Source organism: Oratosquilla oratoria, chromosome 42 (assembly GCF_046742065.1).
Source record: "Oratosquilla oratoria isolate Oo_2021 chromosome 42, ASM4674206v1, whole genome shotgun sequence".
NCBI lineage: Eukaryota > Metazoa > Arthropoda > Malacostraca > Stomatopoda > Squillidae > Oratosquilla > Oratosquilla oratoria.
In genome coordinates this window covers 35,774,795-35,794,207 of record NC_134818.1, presented here as the reverse complement: position 1 = coordinate 35,794,207, position 19,413 = coordinate 35,774,795, and the positions used below count along the sequence as shown (strand labels likewise).

General features: G+C 35.5%; 2 protein-coding genes across 8 annotated transcripts in view; one reads left to right on the top strand and one right to left on the bottom strand.

Moving 5' to 3' along the window:
- LOC143021745 (SID1 transmembrane family member 1-like) overlaps positions 1 to 19,413 on the bottom strand; it is a 407,746-nt gene that overhangs the window by 306,142 nt on the left and 82,191 nt on the right. The window lies entirely within an intron of this gene.
- On the top strand, positions 16,299 to 18,831 carry LOC143021363 (uncharacterized). Its single transcript, XM_076178799.1, has 3 exons — positions 16,299 to 16,340; positions 17,310 to 18,141; positions 18,277 to 18,831. The coding sequence occupies exons 1-3, from the start codon at positions 16,299 to 16,301 to the stop codon at positions 18,315 to 18,317; spliced, it is 915 nt and encodes a 304-aa protein (XP_076034914.1). The 3' UTR covers positions 18,318 to 18,831.

The following is a 19,413-nucleotide window of genomic DNA, read 5'->3' as shown; positions in this document are numbered from 1 at the left end:
GAAAAAGAATATGTAAAATGCTGGTACAATAAAAGTTGTAGGGAGTTAAAAGACAAAAGAGACAAAGCTTGGATCAGATGGAAAAAAGACAAAAGGCCTGAAAAATGGAAAATATATACTTGTTATAGAAATGAATATGTACAAACGTGCAGAGAGGAAAAGAGAAAATATGAAAAAGATGTCATAGAAAAATGTAAAGATCAACCAAAGCTATTTTACAGATTTGTAAACAACAAACTGAAAAACAAACAAGATTTGGAGAAATTAAGACAAGGAGTTGAATACACAGAGGAAATTGAAATGGCGGAAATTATGAACAAACATTTTAAATCAGTGTTTACAAGGGAGAACATACAACCTGAAGAGATCAAATGGAAAGAGAATGTCCCTCCCATGAAAGAAATAGAAGTAACAAAGAATGAAATATTGAAACACTTGAGTAATCTTGATGTCAGAAAATCGCATGGACCAGATGATATAGCAAACTGGATTTTGAAAGAATGCAGGAATGAACTGGCAGACATAATACATAGCATAATAAACAGTTCCTTGAAAGAAGGTAAAGTTCCAGAAGATTGGAAAAAAGCAAATATAGTACCTATATATAAAAGGGGAAATAAAGAAGACCCTACCAACTATAGACCAGTCTCTCTAACAAGTACAATAGCAAAAATTTGTGAAAGAATTGTCAAAAATAGATGGGTAAAATATTTAGAAAAAAACGTGCTAAATCCAAGGCAATTTGGATTCAGACAAGGACGATCATGCGTCACCAATTTAATATGTTTCTATTCAAGGCAAATAGATATAATACAAGAAAGAGATGGATGGGCTGATTGTGCATTTCTTGACCTAAAAAAAGCTTTTGACAAAGTACCATATAAGAAGTTGCTTAAGAAATTAGAAACTGAAGGAGGAATACAGGGCAAACTGCTTATTTGGATGGAAGACTTTTTGCAAGAAAGGAAAATGAGAGTAGTGATAAGAGACAAACACTCAAAATGGGATGAAGTAATAAGCGGTGTTCCGCAAGGAACAGTTCTGGCCCCAATAATGTTTGCTATATATATTAATTATATGGATGAAGGAATTGAAAGCTATATGAGCTTCTTCGCAGATGATGCAAAACTATTGAAAAAAGTGAACACGGAAGAAGATTGTGAATCACTACAGAGAGATCTAAATAAAGTACAGGAATGGAGTAGGAAGTGGGAGATGGAGTTCAATACAAAAAAGTGTATTATAATGGAATTTGGAAAAAGCAAAAACAGAATAACAGGAGCATATAAATTGGGAGATGAAGGAATAAAAAAAGTTGAAAATGAGAAGGACCTGGGAGTCATTGTTATGAATATGTCACCTGAGAAACATATAAATAAGATTTTTGGAGAAACCTATAATTTAATAAGAACAATCAAAGTTGCATTTACATACCTGGATGAAGAAATGGTGAAGAAAATTCTAATCACCCTGATAAGACCAAGATTGGAATATGCAGCAACGATATGGTCACCAAGCGCAAAAAAATGTATAAAAAATCTTGAAAGAATACAAAGAGCAATTACAAAATTGGCGCCAACACTCTCAAAACTATCATATGAAGAGAGACTAGCAAAACTTGAACTACAGACACTAGAGCAAAGAAGAGAGAGAGGAGATTTGATAGCTATTTACAGAATCATGAAAGGCATAGAAATTACTGATAGAGAGAATCTGATAAAATGGGATGATAGAAATACAAGACATGGAAAAAAAAAATAAAAAAAGACAGCTATAGAAGAGATCTGAAAAAGAACAGCTTTCCTCACAGAGTAATAGACAGTTGGAACAAGTTAGATGAGAAAGTGGCGTGTGCAAAAACAATACATCAATTTAAAAATAGTTTAGATAAAATGAGATATGAAGACGGGACACCACGAGCATAGCTCCCCTTCCCATAAAATACAACTAGGTAAATACACACATTAGATATAACCTTGCTTACCATTTTTAAGGTTTTTAAATTGCAGTTTCCTTTTGATAATTTTTCTCTTAACTTATGGGATCCAATGTATTTAACGTTTCATCCAGCAGGGCTTCTTCAGAAATAACATAGTGGACAAACATCTGACTCCTTATATAACCCGAGCTTGCGGGGAGAAACGAACATAAAACTGGTGTAAACACAATTTGCGTAAATTGCTTGTTACTTTGTTATCAAAATTGCTAAAGGTTTATTTATTGTAAAAAATCCATTGTTTTGATCTATATTATTTGAGATATAAAAGCAGATTCAAAACATATAAGTATGGTTTTCATATTTAATAATCTTAGAATTATTCCAGTCAGCATTGTGGCCTGTATCGTATCTATGTCTAACAATGGCATTATTCATATTGTAAGCTTTCATATCATATTTATGTTCCGATATTCTTTTATCAATACCACAGAAACTTTCACCAATGTAGACCTTTTTACAACCTAAACATGGAACACAGTAAACACCTCCTTGACGAGCATTTCCCTACTTTTATTTCGGCTTTTTTATAAGATTGCCAACTGTTACCGAGCTGGTGGTAATGTTGTGAAAATCAGTTTTTGTCAAAATATTCCATTTCTCTTCTACTGTTGTTTCCTCCTTGTGTATCCTTTCCCAGTCTGCTTTTGGAAAGAATTCTCTTATTCTATATTTAAAAAAAAAAAAAAAAAAAAAAAAAAAAAAAAAAAAAATACATACATACATCAATCTTCCCTTTCTATATTGTTCGTTTTTTTCCATGTATTTTTCCTCATTTAGTTCCAGTTCAACCAATATGTGGTCACTTTTACTTATTGGTGTCTTATATTCAACCTTGTCCACTATTTCAGGTTCTGATGTGATGATTAGGTCCAGTCTCGATGATTCTTCCTCATTCCTATATCTAGTATTCTCTTGTATCCAGTGCATCATTGTATTTTCTATAATCATATCAAGTAGAACATTTCCCCATAGGTTGTCTCCACCTTCACATCTCTTCCCAGCAGATTTTTTTACAATCAAAGTCACCCATAATAACTATCCTTTCTCCATCTTCCATTATCTTATTTAATGTTATCCTTGTGTCTTTTAACATAATTTTGTGTTCTCTCTCTTCCCACAAAGCCGTTTTAGGAGGCATATGATTTACTACAGACTTCCTGCTCTTCCCATCCCTGTCCTCCACTTCCATCATAATCATCTCTACTCTATTCTTTCCATATGTGACATTCCTCACATTTATATCCTTCTTAGTCAGGAACATAACTCCACCCCCTTGCTTTACCCCTCTTTCTAATCCAATCATTATATGCACCATGTCCTACACTGTTGGGTGGTAGTGGACCTTTCAATTTTGTCTCTACAATTCCCATTATGTAAGGTCCTTTTTCCTTCAGGTATTCATTCAGTTCGTTCAAGCCTGTCATTAAGCCATCTATGTTTGTGTAAGACATTTTTAATTTTCTGCTGCTTCCATCGTGTTTTCTGTTTCCCTTCCGTTTTCCACTGCTATGAACCATTTCCTCACTTTCATATCCACTACTCTCCAATGGCATTTCTCTTTCTCTGACTCTGTTCTTTTCTCGTTTTTTTCCATAGCTTCTAGTCTTTTTTTTTTTTCATCCTCTCTTTCCTCTTTATTCATTTCTCCTTTTATCCATACCTGTTTATATTGATCACTGTTTGCTAGTTTCCCTGTTTTTGCTAAGACATTCTCTGCTGTCGTTTGGGACCTGAATTTGATCTTAATTGGTCTGGTCTTATCTGTATTGTATTTCCCTATTCTATATATTTCTTCAATTTCATTCCCTGTTTCTTGTCCATCCTCTTGAACTACTTCTAATATCTTGTTTACCTTTTCCTTCTCTTTTACTCTTGTGGTCCTATTTGGATTATGCTTCTCTTCCATCCCTAATATAATTATACATTTCTTTTTGTCCGCTAAATCCCCTTTTCTCTCATAACTTTGATAACTGTGTCCTTATTTTCTTTCATCTGTTGTGTCACTATATTTCTAAATACAATTTTGTTGTTCTCTTGGACTTTTCTCCAACCATGTGCTTCTTTTGCTATGGATTCTTTATTCTTTTTCTTATTCTTCTTTAATTCCTCATTCCCATCTTTTTCTTCTTTTAATTGTTTTTAATTCTTCTATTTCTTTAGTTAGGTTTTAATTCTCCTTCTTTACTTCTTCCAGTTTATCAATTCTTTGGGTAAATAGTGTTAATTGGTTAAACCTAACCTACCATGCTTCATTCATTTTTTTTAGTTTCTCCTCTAGATTTACTAATCAGGGGAGGTTGTCACCTCCTCCCTCATTAAATCCAGAAAAGTAGTTATCCTCTCTTTCCACCGAGCTGCTATTATCTATATTTCTGCTTTTGACACCTCTGCTTCCCTGTTCTACCTCGTCTGTGTGTTCTGCACTCCTTTTGTTTACACCCCTCCTAACATCCAGGGCCCATTCGTCCCCTTCCTCCTTTCCTTCCATTTTCCTCAGTAACCCCTCTCTTTCTCCCTTTTCTTCACTTTCCCACTACACCACAAGCTTTCCTCTTCGTTGAGATCGATGAAAATTGAAATTTTCCTGGAGTTCCAAACTCACTGTCACTTTGACCGACATGTGTGTATTTACCTAGTTGTATTTTATGGGAAGGGGAGCTATGCTCGTGGTGTCCCGTCTTCATATCTCATTTTATCTGAACTATTTTTAAATTCATGTATTGTTTTTGCACACACCACTTTCTCATCTAACTTGTTCCAACTGTCAATTACTCTGTGAGGAAAGCTGTTCTTTTTCAGATCTCTTCTATAGCTGTCTTTTTTTATTTTCTTTCCGTGTCCTCTTGTATTTCTATCATCCCATTTTATCAGATTCTCTCTATCAGTAATTTCTATGCCTTTCAGGATTCTGTAAATAGCTATCAAATCTCCTCTCTTCTTTGCTCTAGTGTCTGTAGTTCAAGATATGCTAGTCTCTCTTCATATGATAGTTTTGAGAGTGTTGGTGCCAATTTTGTAATTGCTCTTTGTATTCTTTCAAGTTTTTTTATACATTTTTTTGCACTTGGTGACCATATCGTTGCTGCATATTCCAATCTTGGTCTTATCAGGGTGATTAGAATTTTCTTCACCATTTCTTCATCCAGGTATGTAAATGCAACTTTGATTGTTCTTATAAGATTATAAGTTTCACCAAAAATCTTGTTTATATGTTTCTCAGGTGACATATTATTCATAACAATGACTCCCAGGTCCTTCTCATTTTCAACTTTTTTTATTCCTTCATCTCCCAATTTATATGCTCCTGTTATTCTGTTTTTGCTTTTTCCAAATTCCATTATACTACACTTTTTTGTATTGAACTCCATCTCCCACTTCCTACTCCATTCCTGTACTTTATTTAGATAACTCTGTAGTGATTCACAATCTTCTTCCGTGTTCACTTTTTTCAATAGTTTTGCATCATCTGCGAAGAAGCTCATATAGCTTTCAATTCCTTCATCCATATCATTAATATATATAGCAAACATTATTGGGGCCAGAACTGTTCCTTGCGGAACACCGCTTATTACTTCATCCCATTTTGAGTGTTTGTCTCTTATCACTACTCTCATTTTCCTTTCTTGCAAAAAGTCTTCCATCCAAATAAGCAGTTTGCCCTGTATTCCTCCTTCAGTTTCTAATTTCTTAAGCAACTTCTTATGTGGTACTTTGTCAAAAGCTTTTTTTAGGTCAAGAAATGCACAATCAGCCCATCCATCTCTTTCTTGCATTATATCTATTAGCCTTGAATAGGAACATTAAATTGGTGACGCATGATCGTCCTTGTCTGAATCCAAATTGTCTTGGATTTAACACTTTGTTTTTTTCTAAATATTTTACCCATCTACTTTTGACAAATCTTTCACAAATTTTTGCTATTGTACTTGTTAGAGAGACTGGTCTATAGTTGTTAGGGTCCTCTTTATTTCCTTCTTTATATATAGGTACTATATTTGCTTTTTTCCAATCTTCTGGAACATTTCCTTCTTTCAAGGAACTGTTTATTATGCTATGTATTTTGTCTGCCAGTTCATTCCTGCATTCTTTCAAAATCCAGTTTGCTATTTCATCTGGTCCATGCGATTTTCTGACATCAAGATTACTCAAGTGTTTCAATATTTCATTCTTTGTTACTTCTATTTCTTTCATGGGAGGGACATTCTCTTTCCATTCGATCTCTTCAGGTTGTATGTTCTCCCTTGTAAACACTGATTTAAAATGCTTGTTCATAATTTCCGCCATTTCAATTTCCTCTGTGTATTCAACTCCTTGTCTTAATTTCTCCAAATCTTGTTTGTTTTTCAGTTTGTTGTTTACAAATCTGTAGAATAGTTTTGGTTGATCTTTACATTTTTCTATGACATCTTTTTCATATTTTCTCTTTTCCTCTCTGCACATTTGTACATATTCATTTCTATAACAAGTATATATTTTCCATTTTTCAGGCCTTTTGTCTTTTTTCCATCTGATCTAAGCTTTGTCTCTTTTGTCTTTTAACTCTATACAATTTTACTTTTGTTGTACCAGCATTTTACATATTCTTTTTCTTGTTTTTGTCTTGGGACATACTTTTCCACTCCTTTTTTTTTTTTATCAAATTTTGTCAAAATATTCTATTTCTCTTCCACTGTTGTTTCTTCTTTGTATATTCCTTCCCAGTTTTCTTTTTGAAAGAATTCTCTTATTTTATCAAAGTTTGTTTTTTTCATACATCATTCTTCCTTTTCTATATTGTTCATTTCTTTTCATGTATTTTTTCTCATTTAGTTCTAGTTCTATCAATATGTGGTCACTTTTACTTATTGGTGCCTGATATTCTATCTTTTCCACTATTTTAGGTTCTGATGTGATTATTAGATCTAGTCTCGATGGTTCTTCTTCATTTCTATACCTAGTTTTCTCTTGGATCCATTGTGTCATTGTGTGGTCAATAATCATCTCAAGTAGAACATTTCCCCATGAGTCTTCTCCACCCTTTACGGTCATCTCTTCCCAGCAGATTTCTTTGCAATTAAAGTCACCCATCATAACTATTCTTCCTCCATCTTCCATTATCTTGTTTAGTGTTATTCTTGTGTCTTCTAACATACTTTTATGTTCACTCTCTTCCCACGAGGCTGTTTTTGGGGGCACGTAGTTTATTACAAACTTTCTGCTCTTCTTATCTCTGTCTTCTATTTCTATCATAATCATCTCTACTCTGTTCTTTCCATATGTGACACTCTTCATGTTTATATCCTTCTTAATCAGGAATATAACTCCACCCCCTTGTTTTATCTCTCTGTTTCTAATCCAAAAATTATATGCATTGTGTCCTATGCTGTTGGGTGGTAGTGTACCTTTTAATTTTGTCTCAACAATTCCCATTATGTCCGGATCCTTTTCCTTCAGATACTCGTTCAGTTCATTTAGTCCTGTTATTAATCCATCTATATTAGTGTAGGATACTCATAACTTTCTGTTATTTCCATTGTATTCTCTGTTTCTTTTTTGTTTCTCTCTGTTATGGTCCATTTCTTCAATTTCATATTCACTACTCTCCAGTAGAATTCTTATTTTTCTGACTCCGTTCTGGTCTCGTTTTTTTCTTTAGCTTCTTTCCTTTTCAATTTTTCTTCCTCTTTCCTCTTTATTCATTTCTCTTTTTATCCATACCTTTTTATATTGTTCACTTTCTGCTAGCTTCCCTGTTTTTGCTAAGATATTCTCTGCTGTTGTTTGTCATCTGAATTTAATCTTCATTGGTCTGGTCTTATCTGTACTATACTTTCCGAGCCTAAACTTCTCTTCAATTTGTTTAATTATTTCAGGTTCATCTTCTTGAACTAATTCTAGTAATCTACTTTTTCATTTTCCTCCTTGATTCTTGTGGTTCTATCTGTGTTATTTTTCTCTTCCATTCCTAATATAATAATACATTTCTTTTTATCTGCTAAGTCTCTTACAATATTCTCCTTCTGTCTCATCACTTTGATAACTGAGTCTTCAGTTTGTTCTTTCATTTGCTGTTTAATTATATCAGTAAATGCAACATTACTATTTTCCTGGATCTTCCTCCACCCCTGTGCCTCTTTTGCTATTGTTTCTTTATTGTCTTTATTGTTCCTTTTTAATTTTTCATTCTCCTCTTTTACTTCTCTTAACTGTCTTTTTAGTTCTTCTATTTCATCAGTTAAGTTTTTGTTCGCCTTCTCTAGTTCTTCCAATTTTTCAACCCTCTCCGCAATTTTTGACATTTTACCGAACCTAATCTCCCAATGTTCAGTCATTTGTTCAAGTTTTTCCTCATTAAATCCTGGGAAATTACTATCCTCACCTTCCACTGAACTGCTCTTATCTATGTTTCTAATCTTCACATTTTTGTTAGTCCCATTATCGAAATCCAAATCATCGGTTCGGCGTTTGTTTTCAAGCCGTCTGGCCTCTTGAACCAAGTCCTCCCCTTCCTCATTTCCTTCCATTTCCCTCAGTAATCCCTCCCCTTCTCCTTTTTCCTCACTTTCCCACTACACCACGAGCAATCCCCCCCCCTGTAAATACAATAGGTACTTCCTTTGCTTTGGGATCAACGAAAAATTCACTTTTTCTTCAGAACGTCCTCTACGTCGTCCATCCGATGAAGTGTGTGTATTTACCTAGTTGTATTTACCTAGTTGTATTTTACGGGAAGGGGAGCTATGCTCGTGGGGTCCCGTCTTCATATCTCATTTTATCTAAACTATTTTTAAATTCATGTATTGTTTTTGCACACACCACTTTCTCATCTAACTTGTTCCAACTGTCTATTACTCTGTGAGGAAAGCTGTTCTTTTTCAGGTCTCTTCTATAGCTGTCTTTTTTTATTTTCTTTCCATGTCCTCTTGTATTTCTTTCATCCCATTTTATCAGATTCTCTCTATCAGTAATTTCTATGCCTTTCAGGATTCTGTAAATAGTTATCAAATCTCCTCTCTCTCTTCTTTGCTCTAGTGTCTGTAGTTCAAGTTTTGCTAGTCTCTCTTCATATGATAGTTTTGCGAGTGTAGGTGCCAATTTTGTAATTGCCCTTTGTATTCTTTCAAGTTTTTTTTATACATTTTTTTGTACTTGGTGACCATATCGTTGCTGCATATTCCAATCTTGGTCTTATCAGGGTGATTAGAATTTTCTTCACCATTTCTTCATCCAGATATGTAAATGCAACTTTGATTGTTCTTATTAAATTATAGGTTTCTCCAAAAATCTTATTTATATGTTTCTCAGGTGACATATTATTCATAACAATGACTCCCAGGTCCTTTTCATATTCTACTTTTTTTTTATTCCTTCATCTCCCAATTTATATGATCCTGTTATTCTGTTTTTACTTTTTCCAAATTCCATTATACTACATTTCTTTGTATTGAACTCCATTTCCCACTTCCTACTCCATTCCTGTACTTTGTTTAGATCTTTCTGTAGTGATTCACAGTCTTCTTCTGTGTTCACTTTTTTCAATAGTTTTGCATCATCTGCAAAGAAGCTCATATAGCTTTCAATTCCTTCATCCATATCATTTATATATATAGCAAACATTATTGGGGCCAGAACCGTTCCTTGTGGAACACCGCTTATTACTTCATCCCAGTTTGAGTGTTGGTCTCTTATCACTACTCTCATTATTCTTTCTTGCAAAAAGTCTTCCATCCAAATTAGTAGTTTGCCCTGTATTCCTCCTTCAGTTTCTAATTTCTTAAGCAACTTTTTATGTGGTACTTTGTCAAGCTTTTTTTAGGTCTAGAAATGCGCAATCAGCCCATCCATCTCTTTCTTGTATTATATCTATTAGCCTTGAATACAAACATATTAAATTGGTGACGCATGATCGTCCTTGTCTGAATCCAAATTGCCTTGGATTTAGCACGTTTTTTTTCTAAATATTTTACCCATCTATTTTTGACAATTCTTTCACAAATTTTTGCTATTGTACTTGTTAGAGAGACTGGTCTATAGTTGGTAGGGTCTTCTTTATTTCCCCTTTTATATATAGGTACTATATTTGCTTTTTTCCAATCTTCTGGAACTTTACCTTCTTTCAAGGAACTGTTTATTATGCTATGTATTATGTCTGCCAGTTCATTCCTGCATTCTTTCAGAATCCAGTTTGCTATTTCATCTGGTCCATGCGATTTTCTGACATCAAGATTACTCAAGTGTTTCAATATTTCATTCTTTGTTACTTCTATTTCTTTCATAGGAGGGACTTTCTCTTTCCATTCAATCTCTTCAGGTTGTATGTTCTCCCTTGTAAACACAGATTTAAAATGTTTGTTCATAATTTCCGCCATTTCAATTTCCTCTGTGTATTCAACTCCTCCTTGTCTTAATTTCTCCAAATCTTGTTTGTTTTTCAGTTTGTTGTTTACAAATCTGTAGAATAGTTTTGGTTGATCTTTCCATTTTTCCATGACATCTTTTTCATATTTTCTCTTTTCCTCTCTGCACGCTTGTACGTATTCATTTCTATAACAAGTATATATTTTCCATTTTTCTGGTTTTTTGTTTTTCTTCCATTTAGCCCAAGCTTTGTCTCTTTTGTCTTTTATCTCCCTACAACTTTTATTGTACCAGCACTTTATATATTCTTTTTCCTGTTTTTGTCTTGGGACATACTTTTCTACTCCCTTTCTATAGATCTTTGTCAATATATTCCATTTCTCTTCTACTGTTGTATCTTCTTTGTGTATTCTTTCCCAGTTTTCATTTTGGAAGAATTCTCTTAATTTATCAAAAATTTGCTTTTTCATACATCAATCTTCCTTTTCTATATTGTTCATTTCTTTTCATGTATTTTTTCTCATTTAGTTCTAGTTCTATCAATATGTGATCACTTTTGCTTATTGGTGCCTGGTATTCTATCTTTTCCACTATTTCAGGTTCTGATGTGAATATTAGGTCTAGTCTCAATGTTTCTTCTTCATTTCTATACATGGTGTTCTCTTGGATCCATTGTGTCATTGTGTGGTCAATAATCATCTCAAGTAGAACACTTCCCCATGAGTCTTCTCCACCCTTTAAGGTCATCTCTTCCCAGCAGATTTCTTTGCAATTATAGTTGCCCATCATAACTATTCTTCCTCCATCTTCCATTATCTTGTTTAGTGTTATTCTTGTGTCTTCTAACATGTTTTTATGTTCATTCTATTCCCACGAGGCTGTTTTTGGGGGCACGTAGTTTATTACAAACATTCTACTCTTATCTCTATATTCTACTTCTATCATAATCATCTCTACTGTATTGTTCCCATATGTGACATTCTTCACGCTTACATCCTTCTTAGTCAGGAACATAACTCCACCCCCTTGTTTTATCTCTCTGTTTCTAATCCAATAATTATATGTATTGTGTCCTATGCTGTTGGGTGGTAGTGGGCCTTTTAATTTTGTTTCAACAATTCCCATTATGTCCGGATCTCTTTCTTTCAGATATTTGTTCAGTTCATTCAGTCCTGTTATTAATCCATCTATATTTGTGTAGGATACTTTTAACTTTCTGTTATTTCCATTGTATTCTCTGTTTCTTTTTTGTTTCTCTCTGTTATGCTCCATTTCTTCAATTTCATATTCACTACTCTCCAGTAGAATTCTTGTTTTTCTGTCTCCGTTCTGGTCTCGTTTTTTTCTCTAAGCTTCATGTCTTTTCCTTATTTCTTCCTCTTTCCTCTTTATTCATTTCCCTTTTTATCCATACCTTTTTATATTGTTCACTTGTTGCTAGTTTCCCTGTTTTGGATAAGATATTCTCTGCCGTCGTTTGTGATCTGAATTTAATCTTAATTGGTCTGGTCTTGTCTGTACTATATTTCCCAAGTCTGAATTTCTCTTCTATTTGTTTCATTATTTCTGGCTTATCTTCCTGAACTGATTCTAGTAATCAGCTTACTTTTTCATTTTCCTCCTTGATTCTTGTGGTTCTATCTGGGTTGTGTTTCTCTTCCATTCCTAATACAATTATACATTTCTTTTTATCTGCTAAACCTATTACTATATTCTCCTTTTGTCTTATCACGTTAATAATTGAGTCTTCAGTTTGTTCTTTCATTTGCTGTTTAATTATGTCAGTGAATGCCACTTTATTGTCTTCTTGGGTTGTCTTCCAACTCATAGCTTCTTTAGCTATGGCCTCTTTGTTTTCTTTATTATTCCTCTTTAATTGTTCATTCTCCTCTTTTACTTCTTTTAACTGTCTTTTTAGTTCTTCTACTTCCTTAGTTAAGTTATTGTTTGCTTTCTCTAGTGTTTCTAATCTTTCAACCCTTTCAGCCATTTTTGAAATTCTATCAAATCTACTCTCCCATTGTTCAGTCATTTGTTCAAGTTTTTCTTCGAGTCTTGCTAGTTGGGGGAGGTTGGTATCCGTCCACCCCTAATTAAATCCATGGAAATTATTATTCTCACCTTCCACTGTGCTACTCATATCTATGTTTCTAATCTTTACATTTTTGTTAGACCTTTCATCATCACTCAGCTGGTCAGGACCCCTTTTGTTTACATGACGCCTGCCTGCCTGGGTCAAGTCCTCCCCTTCCTCATTTCCTTCCATTTCCGCAGTAATCCCTCCCCTTCTCCTTTTTCCTCACTTTCCCACTACACCACGAGCAATTTCCCCCCACCCTGTAAATACAATAGGTACTTCCTTTGCTTTGGGATCCACGAAATTTAACTTTTTCTTCAGAACGTCCTCTAAGCCGTCCGTTCAGAAGAAGTGTGTGTGTGTGTAAACTCATATATATAAATATATATACATCTACAACAATGAATGGGTTCCAGTGAAGAGATTTACATTCATCAATCACAATTTAATTTAATTCCAAGCCACCTACATCGAGAAACTCGAGGAGGCATAATGCTGTGCCATGTTTCAATTTCTGCATGTATGCCTCCTCAAGTTTTTCGATGTTGATGGCTTAGAATTAAAGTGAATTGTGTTCGATGGATATTCATATATATATATATATATATATATACATATATATATATATATATATATATATATACAGAGCCATTACGCCTAAGTGCCACCCCAGGGCAAAGTTCTCAGTGATGGCACCCCCTCCCTCATCACCACTTCCCATCTCCACCATCCCTTACAGCCTGTTTTAGCTATTGGCTAGTGAGATAATTAAACAGATTTTAAAAATTGTATACAATGTCCCTATTGTAGAAAGGATAAGGGAATAATATTTAATATTCTCTTGATTCTAACTTGAAACCATGTACTTTAATGCTCATAGTATTAGGAACAAATTTCAAGAAATACAGGCGTATGTAATAAGTGAAAATCTCGATATGATAGGAATAACTGAGACATGGTTAAATGGTACAGAGTTCGAAGCTGAATTTAATATTGCAGGATTTAAACACTTTCATCAGGATAGAAACCACAAGAAAGGTGGGGGTGTTCTATTGTACGTTAAAAACAATGTTCATGCTTGTGTTTTAGAGAAAGTGAAGCAGGATGCATATGATAGTTTGTGGGTTGAGTTAACCCAAACAAATGGACAAAAAGTGAATATAGGTGTAATATATAGGCCAAAGACATTATCATTAGCAGACAACAAACTGTTATTTCAAGAACTGTCTAGTTTCTGCAACCGGGATTTATTGATAATGGGTGATTTCAATTTTACTGACATTGATTGGATGACCCTTGAACATGGCCATATAGGTAGTCGCTTGATTGGTTTTCTTGGTGACAATTACTTAATTCAGCATGTAAAAGAGCCCACAAGATATGGAAACTTACTCGATCTTTTGATCACTAGCCGCGAAAGCATGGTAACTGATGTAGAAGTCGGTGAATCTGTTGCAAATAGCGATTACAACTTAGTTAGATTCAAACTCCTAAACAATTTTAGAATAGATACTTGTGTTTCTAAAATACCCGATTTCAGTAAAGCTCAGTTCATAGGACTACGTCAGGAGCTTCAGCTTACAGATTGGGAGGCAAAATTAAACGAAAGACCTGTAGATCAGATGTGGGAAATATTTCAAAATACGCTCACTAAGATGATTCAAACATACATTCCTTTTAAGGACAGACGTCCCCCAAATTAGAATCGCCCAAAGTGGCTCAACAAAGAAACTGAAAAAGTACTGCTAAAAAGAGACAGGCTTATAAGAAATATAAGTGCTCGGGTGCATCTAATGACTATGAAAGTTATGTATACAGAGAAATTTAAAAAAGACAATAAGAAAAAGAAAACGACAATATGAATTGAACATCGCTGATAAATCCAAAGAGAATCCCAAAGAATTCTATAGTTACATTAGAGATAAAAAGGTTGTTAGGAATCACACTGGTCACTATTATCTGCTGACGGTCAACTTGAATATTCAAATGAAGGAATGTGTAATATCTTAAACAATTATTTTAGCTCGGTATTTGTAAACGAAACACCTCAACGTGAATTCCAAACTGAAACCTGTGAAAAGTCTAGGGCAGTGGTTCTTAACCTTTTTTGGCAGCGACCCAAAATTTTGCACAAATCAAGCATCGCGACCCAAGCCTACATAGATATACATTGAAATTTCAAAACACTTCAAATAAATTTTCTGCTTTGGAGTTTTTATTTAATCATGGTCTGCTTAGAATCCTAAAACTAGGCATCATGTATTTTAATTATTACAGTATATAATTATAATATATTTGTAGTGGGAAAATAATTATTTTCTGCAAACCCTTAGCGACCCAAATTTGGGTCGCGACCCAGGGGTTAAGAACTACTGGTCTAGGGTAAACTTACTACGGTAAATATAACAAAAGAAAAAATAAAAGGTGTATAGACAAACTCAAGTTAATAAAACACCAGGGCCTGATGGTTGGCATCCAAGAATCTTAAAGGAAATTAAAAATGAGATTGTTGTTCCATTAGAAATTATTTTCAAGAAATCCATCATATCCGGAGATGTCCCAAGAGAATAGAAGCTAGCTAACGTTACTCCCATATTCAAAAAAGGTGACAAAAAGAAACAAAATAACTATAGGCCGATGAGTTTGACTTCAATCGTAGGAAAAATAATGGAAACTATCATCAGAGATGCTATCGAACATCATTTAGAAAGTAACCGTTTGATAAATGATAGCCAGCATGGTTTCAGGCGGAAACGTACTTGCGTGACTAACTCGAATTCTACAACACAGTTATCTCGAATTATGACAAAAGAAACAATATAGATTTAATATATCTAGACTTTGCAAAAGCTTTTGATACCGTCCCACACGAAAGACTACTTACTAAATAAGCTTTACATGGAATAAGTGGTAGCCTATCAAGTTGGACTAGTAATTGGTTGAATGGTCGAAAACAGAGAGTTGTTTTAAATGGAAAAACTTCTGGATGGAAAAATGTTACAAGTGGAGTTCCTCAGGGTTCCGTTCTTGGGCCACTTCTATTCATAGTATATATAAATGATATAGACCATGGACTAAAATCTACTCTTTCCAAATTTGCTGATGATACAAAAATGTGCGGAGTGGCAAATGATCACTCAAACCAATTAGATATTCAAGAAGATTTAGATCAATTACAGCAATGGTCTGAAAAGTGGTTAATGAAATTTAACACAAATGCAAGGTAATGCACATAGGTAAAAATAACAGTAAGTACAATTACAAGTTATTTGGAAATTCGTTAACAAAAGTGGATAGTGAAAAAGATCTCGGTGTAATTATCAGTAACGACCTCAAATCATCCAAGCCATGTATTTCAGCCTCTGAGAAAGCAAATAAGATTCTGGGACTGATTGCGCGATCTTTTGATTTCAAAAGTTCATCACTCATTAACAAGCTATATAAATTGTTAGTTCGTCCACATTTGGACGATATGCTGTTTCCGTATGGTCACCGAATCTCATTAAAGACATTGACAGACTGGAAAAAGTACAACGGCGAGCCACAAAACTGATTCCAAATATCAAAAATAAATCATACGAAAATCGACTAAAACACATGAATCTCTTTTCCCTAAAAAAGCGTAGACTCAGAGGTGACTTGATACAGGTCTTTAAGATTTTAAAGGGAATTGACAACATCAAAAGTGACAAAATTTTCACATTGAATGAGAATCAGACAAGAAACAATGGTCTCAAACTGTCCGGAAATAGATTCAATTTGGAAGTGGGTAGAAACAACTTTGCCGTGTAGTTAATGAATGGAATAAACTTCCTGCACAGGTAGTGCAATGTAGTTCAGTTCGAAGCTTTAAAAATCATTTAGATAAATACCTAAGATGCTGTAATGATTATAATTTTATATCAGCAAATAACAATTCTGCTGAGGGTTCGTAAACATATGAGATACGCTTCGCCCAGCCGGTCCAACAGTTGCTTACGCGCTGCCGTTCCGAACGGTCGTCAAGATTGTTTACTCTGTCGCACGTAGATTTCAACCGTTCCCTGCTTACTAGTGCTTGACCTGGCATTCGACTGTTTACGACGCTCAATTTGCAATATAATATAAGCGTTTACGACGCCCAATTTGCAATATAAGCGTTTACGACGCTCAATTTGCAATATAATATAAGCGTTTACGACGCTCAATTTGCAATATAATATAAGCGTTTACGACGCTCAATTTGCAATATAATATAAGCGTTTACGACGCTCAATTTGCAATATAATATAAGCGTTTATGACGCTCAATTTGCAATATAATATAAGCGTTTACGACGCTCAATTTGCTATATAATATAAGCGTTTACGACGCTCAATTTGCAATATAATAGCGTTTACGACGCTCAATTTGCTATATAATATAAGCGTTTACGACGCTCAATTTGCAATATAATATAAGCGTTTACGACGCTCAATTTGCAATATTATATAAGCGTTTACGACGCTCAATTTGCAATATAATATAAGCGTTTACGACGCTCAATTTGCAATATTATATAAGCGTTTACGACGCTCAATTTGCAATATAATATAAGCGTTTACGACGCTCAATTTGCAATATAATATAAGCGTTTACGACGCTCAATTTGCAATATAATATAAGCGTTTACGACGCTCAATTTGCAATATAATATAAGCGTTTACGACGCTCAATTTGCAATATAATATAAGCGTTTACGACGCTCAATTTGCAATATAATATAGCGTTTACGACGCTCAATTTGCAATATAATATAAGCGTTTACGACGCTCAATTTGCAATATAATATAAGCGTTTACGACGCTCATTTTATCATCTTATAAGCGTTTACGACGCTCTCATTTTGAGTTTTAACGAAACTCACTAAATTATCAGGTAAATACGACAACGTACATACGACTCCGTCGGTCACAACCGCTATGTCGTCTTCCGACGAAACGCATACCCATACAAGTAGGAAGTCGGGCGCCTCCTCTCACGGAGGAGAAACAAACCAACATACTCGCAAATACAAGCATAAATCAAGCAGGTCAAGCAACAGTACTTCCCATCGGGAGGCTCCTGGACGCTGTTACTTTGCTGACACGGACTGGAGAAAACGGCTTGATCATCTGCGACTCTCAGTCAGCCCTCCGTGCTCTCTCATCTACCAAGCCTGAACACCAACAAGTGGTAACACAAATAATGCGACAACTGGCCACAACTCACGAAAACTCACAGAGGGTACACTTCCTGTGGATTCCATCCCATATCGAACTCCTAGGCAATGACACCGCTGATCGGCTAGCAAGGACAGCCTGTAGTATGGATCCACCAGCTGCCACTTCTACTACTGCCTTCCTACCTTCTTACAAGCGAATGGTAAGACAAGCTGCCTGCTCCCCTACTCGCCGCCGTAGCAATGCTGAGAGGGCTACAAGTGTATCTATCCAACACTACGAGAATTTTCTTCCTCTTCCCTATAAGTATAGACGTAATGGACTTATTGTGAGAAGACACAATGTTGTGAGTGCCCGACTCAGACTCGGCTACAGACCAGTGTGGCAAGTGGGTGAGACCGAAGGTGTACCGAGGTACTCATCGTGCAGGCTGTGCGACACCCCTAATGCCAACAGTCTAGAGCACTACTGTATTAATTGCCCCACGATAGCCCCTTTAATACCACATCGACAATCAGTTCTTGATGTCTGTAAATATTTGCTTGAAGGTGATAAATTAGAATTAATCCTATTGCAACACCCTCACTTTGGTGGATTTTAAAGTATACATAAATAAATCAGTCATGATTCGGAAATGTTTTAAGTATCACTAATAATCTGTATATATTTATCTTTTGCACTAGATTTGTTGTTCCCTGAACATAATAACAAGGAATGTCTGTAGTATGGATCTGCCAGCTGCTACAACTATTGCCCTACTACAAATGGATGGTACGATAAGCCGCCACTTCCCTACACGTCACCGTGGTAATGCTGAGAAGACTTCAAGTGTAACCATCCAACACCACAAGAATGTCCTTCCACTTCCACATGCATACAAACGCAGCGAACTTCTGGTGAGACGACACTGTTATACGTGCCCGACGCAAACCCGGCTACCGCACGATGTAGGCGGGTGAGACCAGAAAGGTGCCGAGGTACACATCGTGCAGGCTGCGCTACACCCCATATGCCAACAACCTTGATACCTCATCGACGATTACTTATTATTATATGTAAATATTTGCCAGAAGGTGATCACTGTATATATTTTTGTATCACCCGCACTAATGGGTGATAAACTACAAATAATTCCTTCAGTTATGATTCGAGAATGTCCTGTGTGTCACTAGTACTCTGTACATAGCTACACTTTTGTACTAGGTTTGACGCTCCTTGAGCGTAATAAATTGATTAAAACAAAAATCCCATCGGGATAGAAATACTCGCGTTGGCGCTACGCATCGAAGTCTAAAAGACATGGCAACCCCCCCTCCCCCGCCCCCCGACGGCTCCACGTCGTACTGCTTTCCAAGTACATGACGACTCCTCGGCCCCTTGGCACACTGTACTGCAAGCCATCGCTGAACTGAGGAGTGATATGGATCAACTAAAAGCGTTCAACCCTATGGACAGCGGAGGCTAGGACATAGGGGAGACCAGAGGCCTTACTACGCACGGCAGGCCTTGGATTAAAAAAACTCCAAAGGCAGGGGACACAGCACTCCCCGACAATAAACCAGGCAAGTACCAACTTTGTGGCAGGTTCCCTTCACAGATTTGTACATGAGTGGGAAAAAATCACTAGTGATACATATATTCTCGACATAGTCAAACATTGTCACTTGAATATTAATGTCAATGATATCGGTTACCTATGTTTTGAGAATGTGGAATATAACTTTAGCCTGGCGGAACAAAAAATTAAACAACCACATTCCCTATATCCATATCAAAATGGAGAACTTTGAACAAGTTATCAGACTGATAAATGAAGGGGA

Excerpts from the sequence above, each read along its gene's own strand:
- LOC143021363 (XM_076178799.1), top strand. The coding sequence starts at position 16,299 with ATGATTATAATTTTATATCAGCAAATAACAATTCTGCTGAGG. Across the intron at positions 16,341-17,309 it reads AAATAACAATTCTGCTGAGG|GTAAATACGACAACGTACAT; the intron begins GTTCGTAAACAT and ends CTAAATTATCAG. Across the intron at positions 18,142-18,276 it reads CTGTAAATATTTGCTTGAAG|ATTTGTTGTTCCCTGAACAT; the intron begins GTGATAAATTAG and ends CTTTTGCACTAG.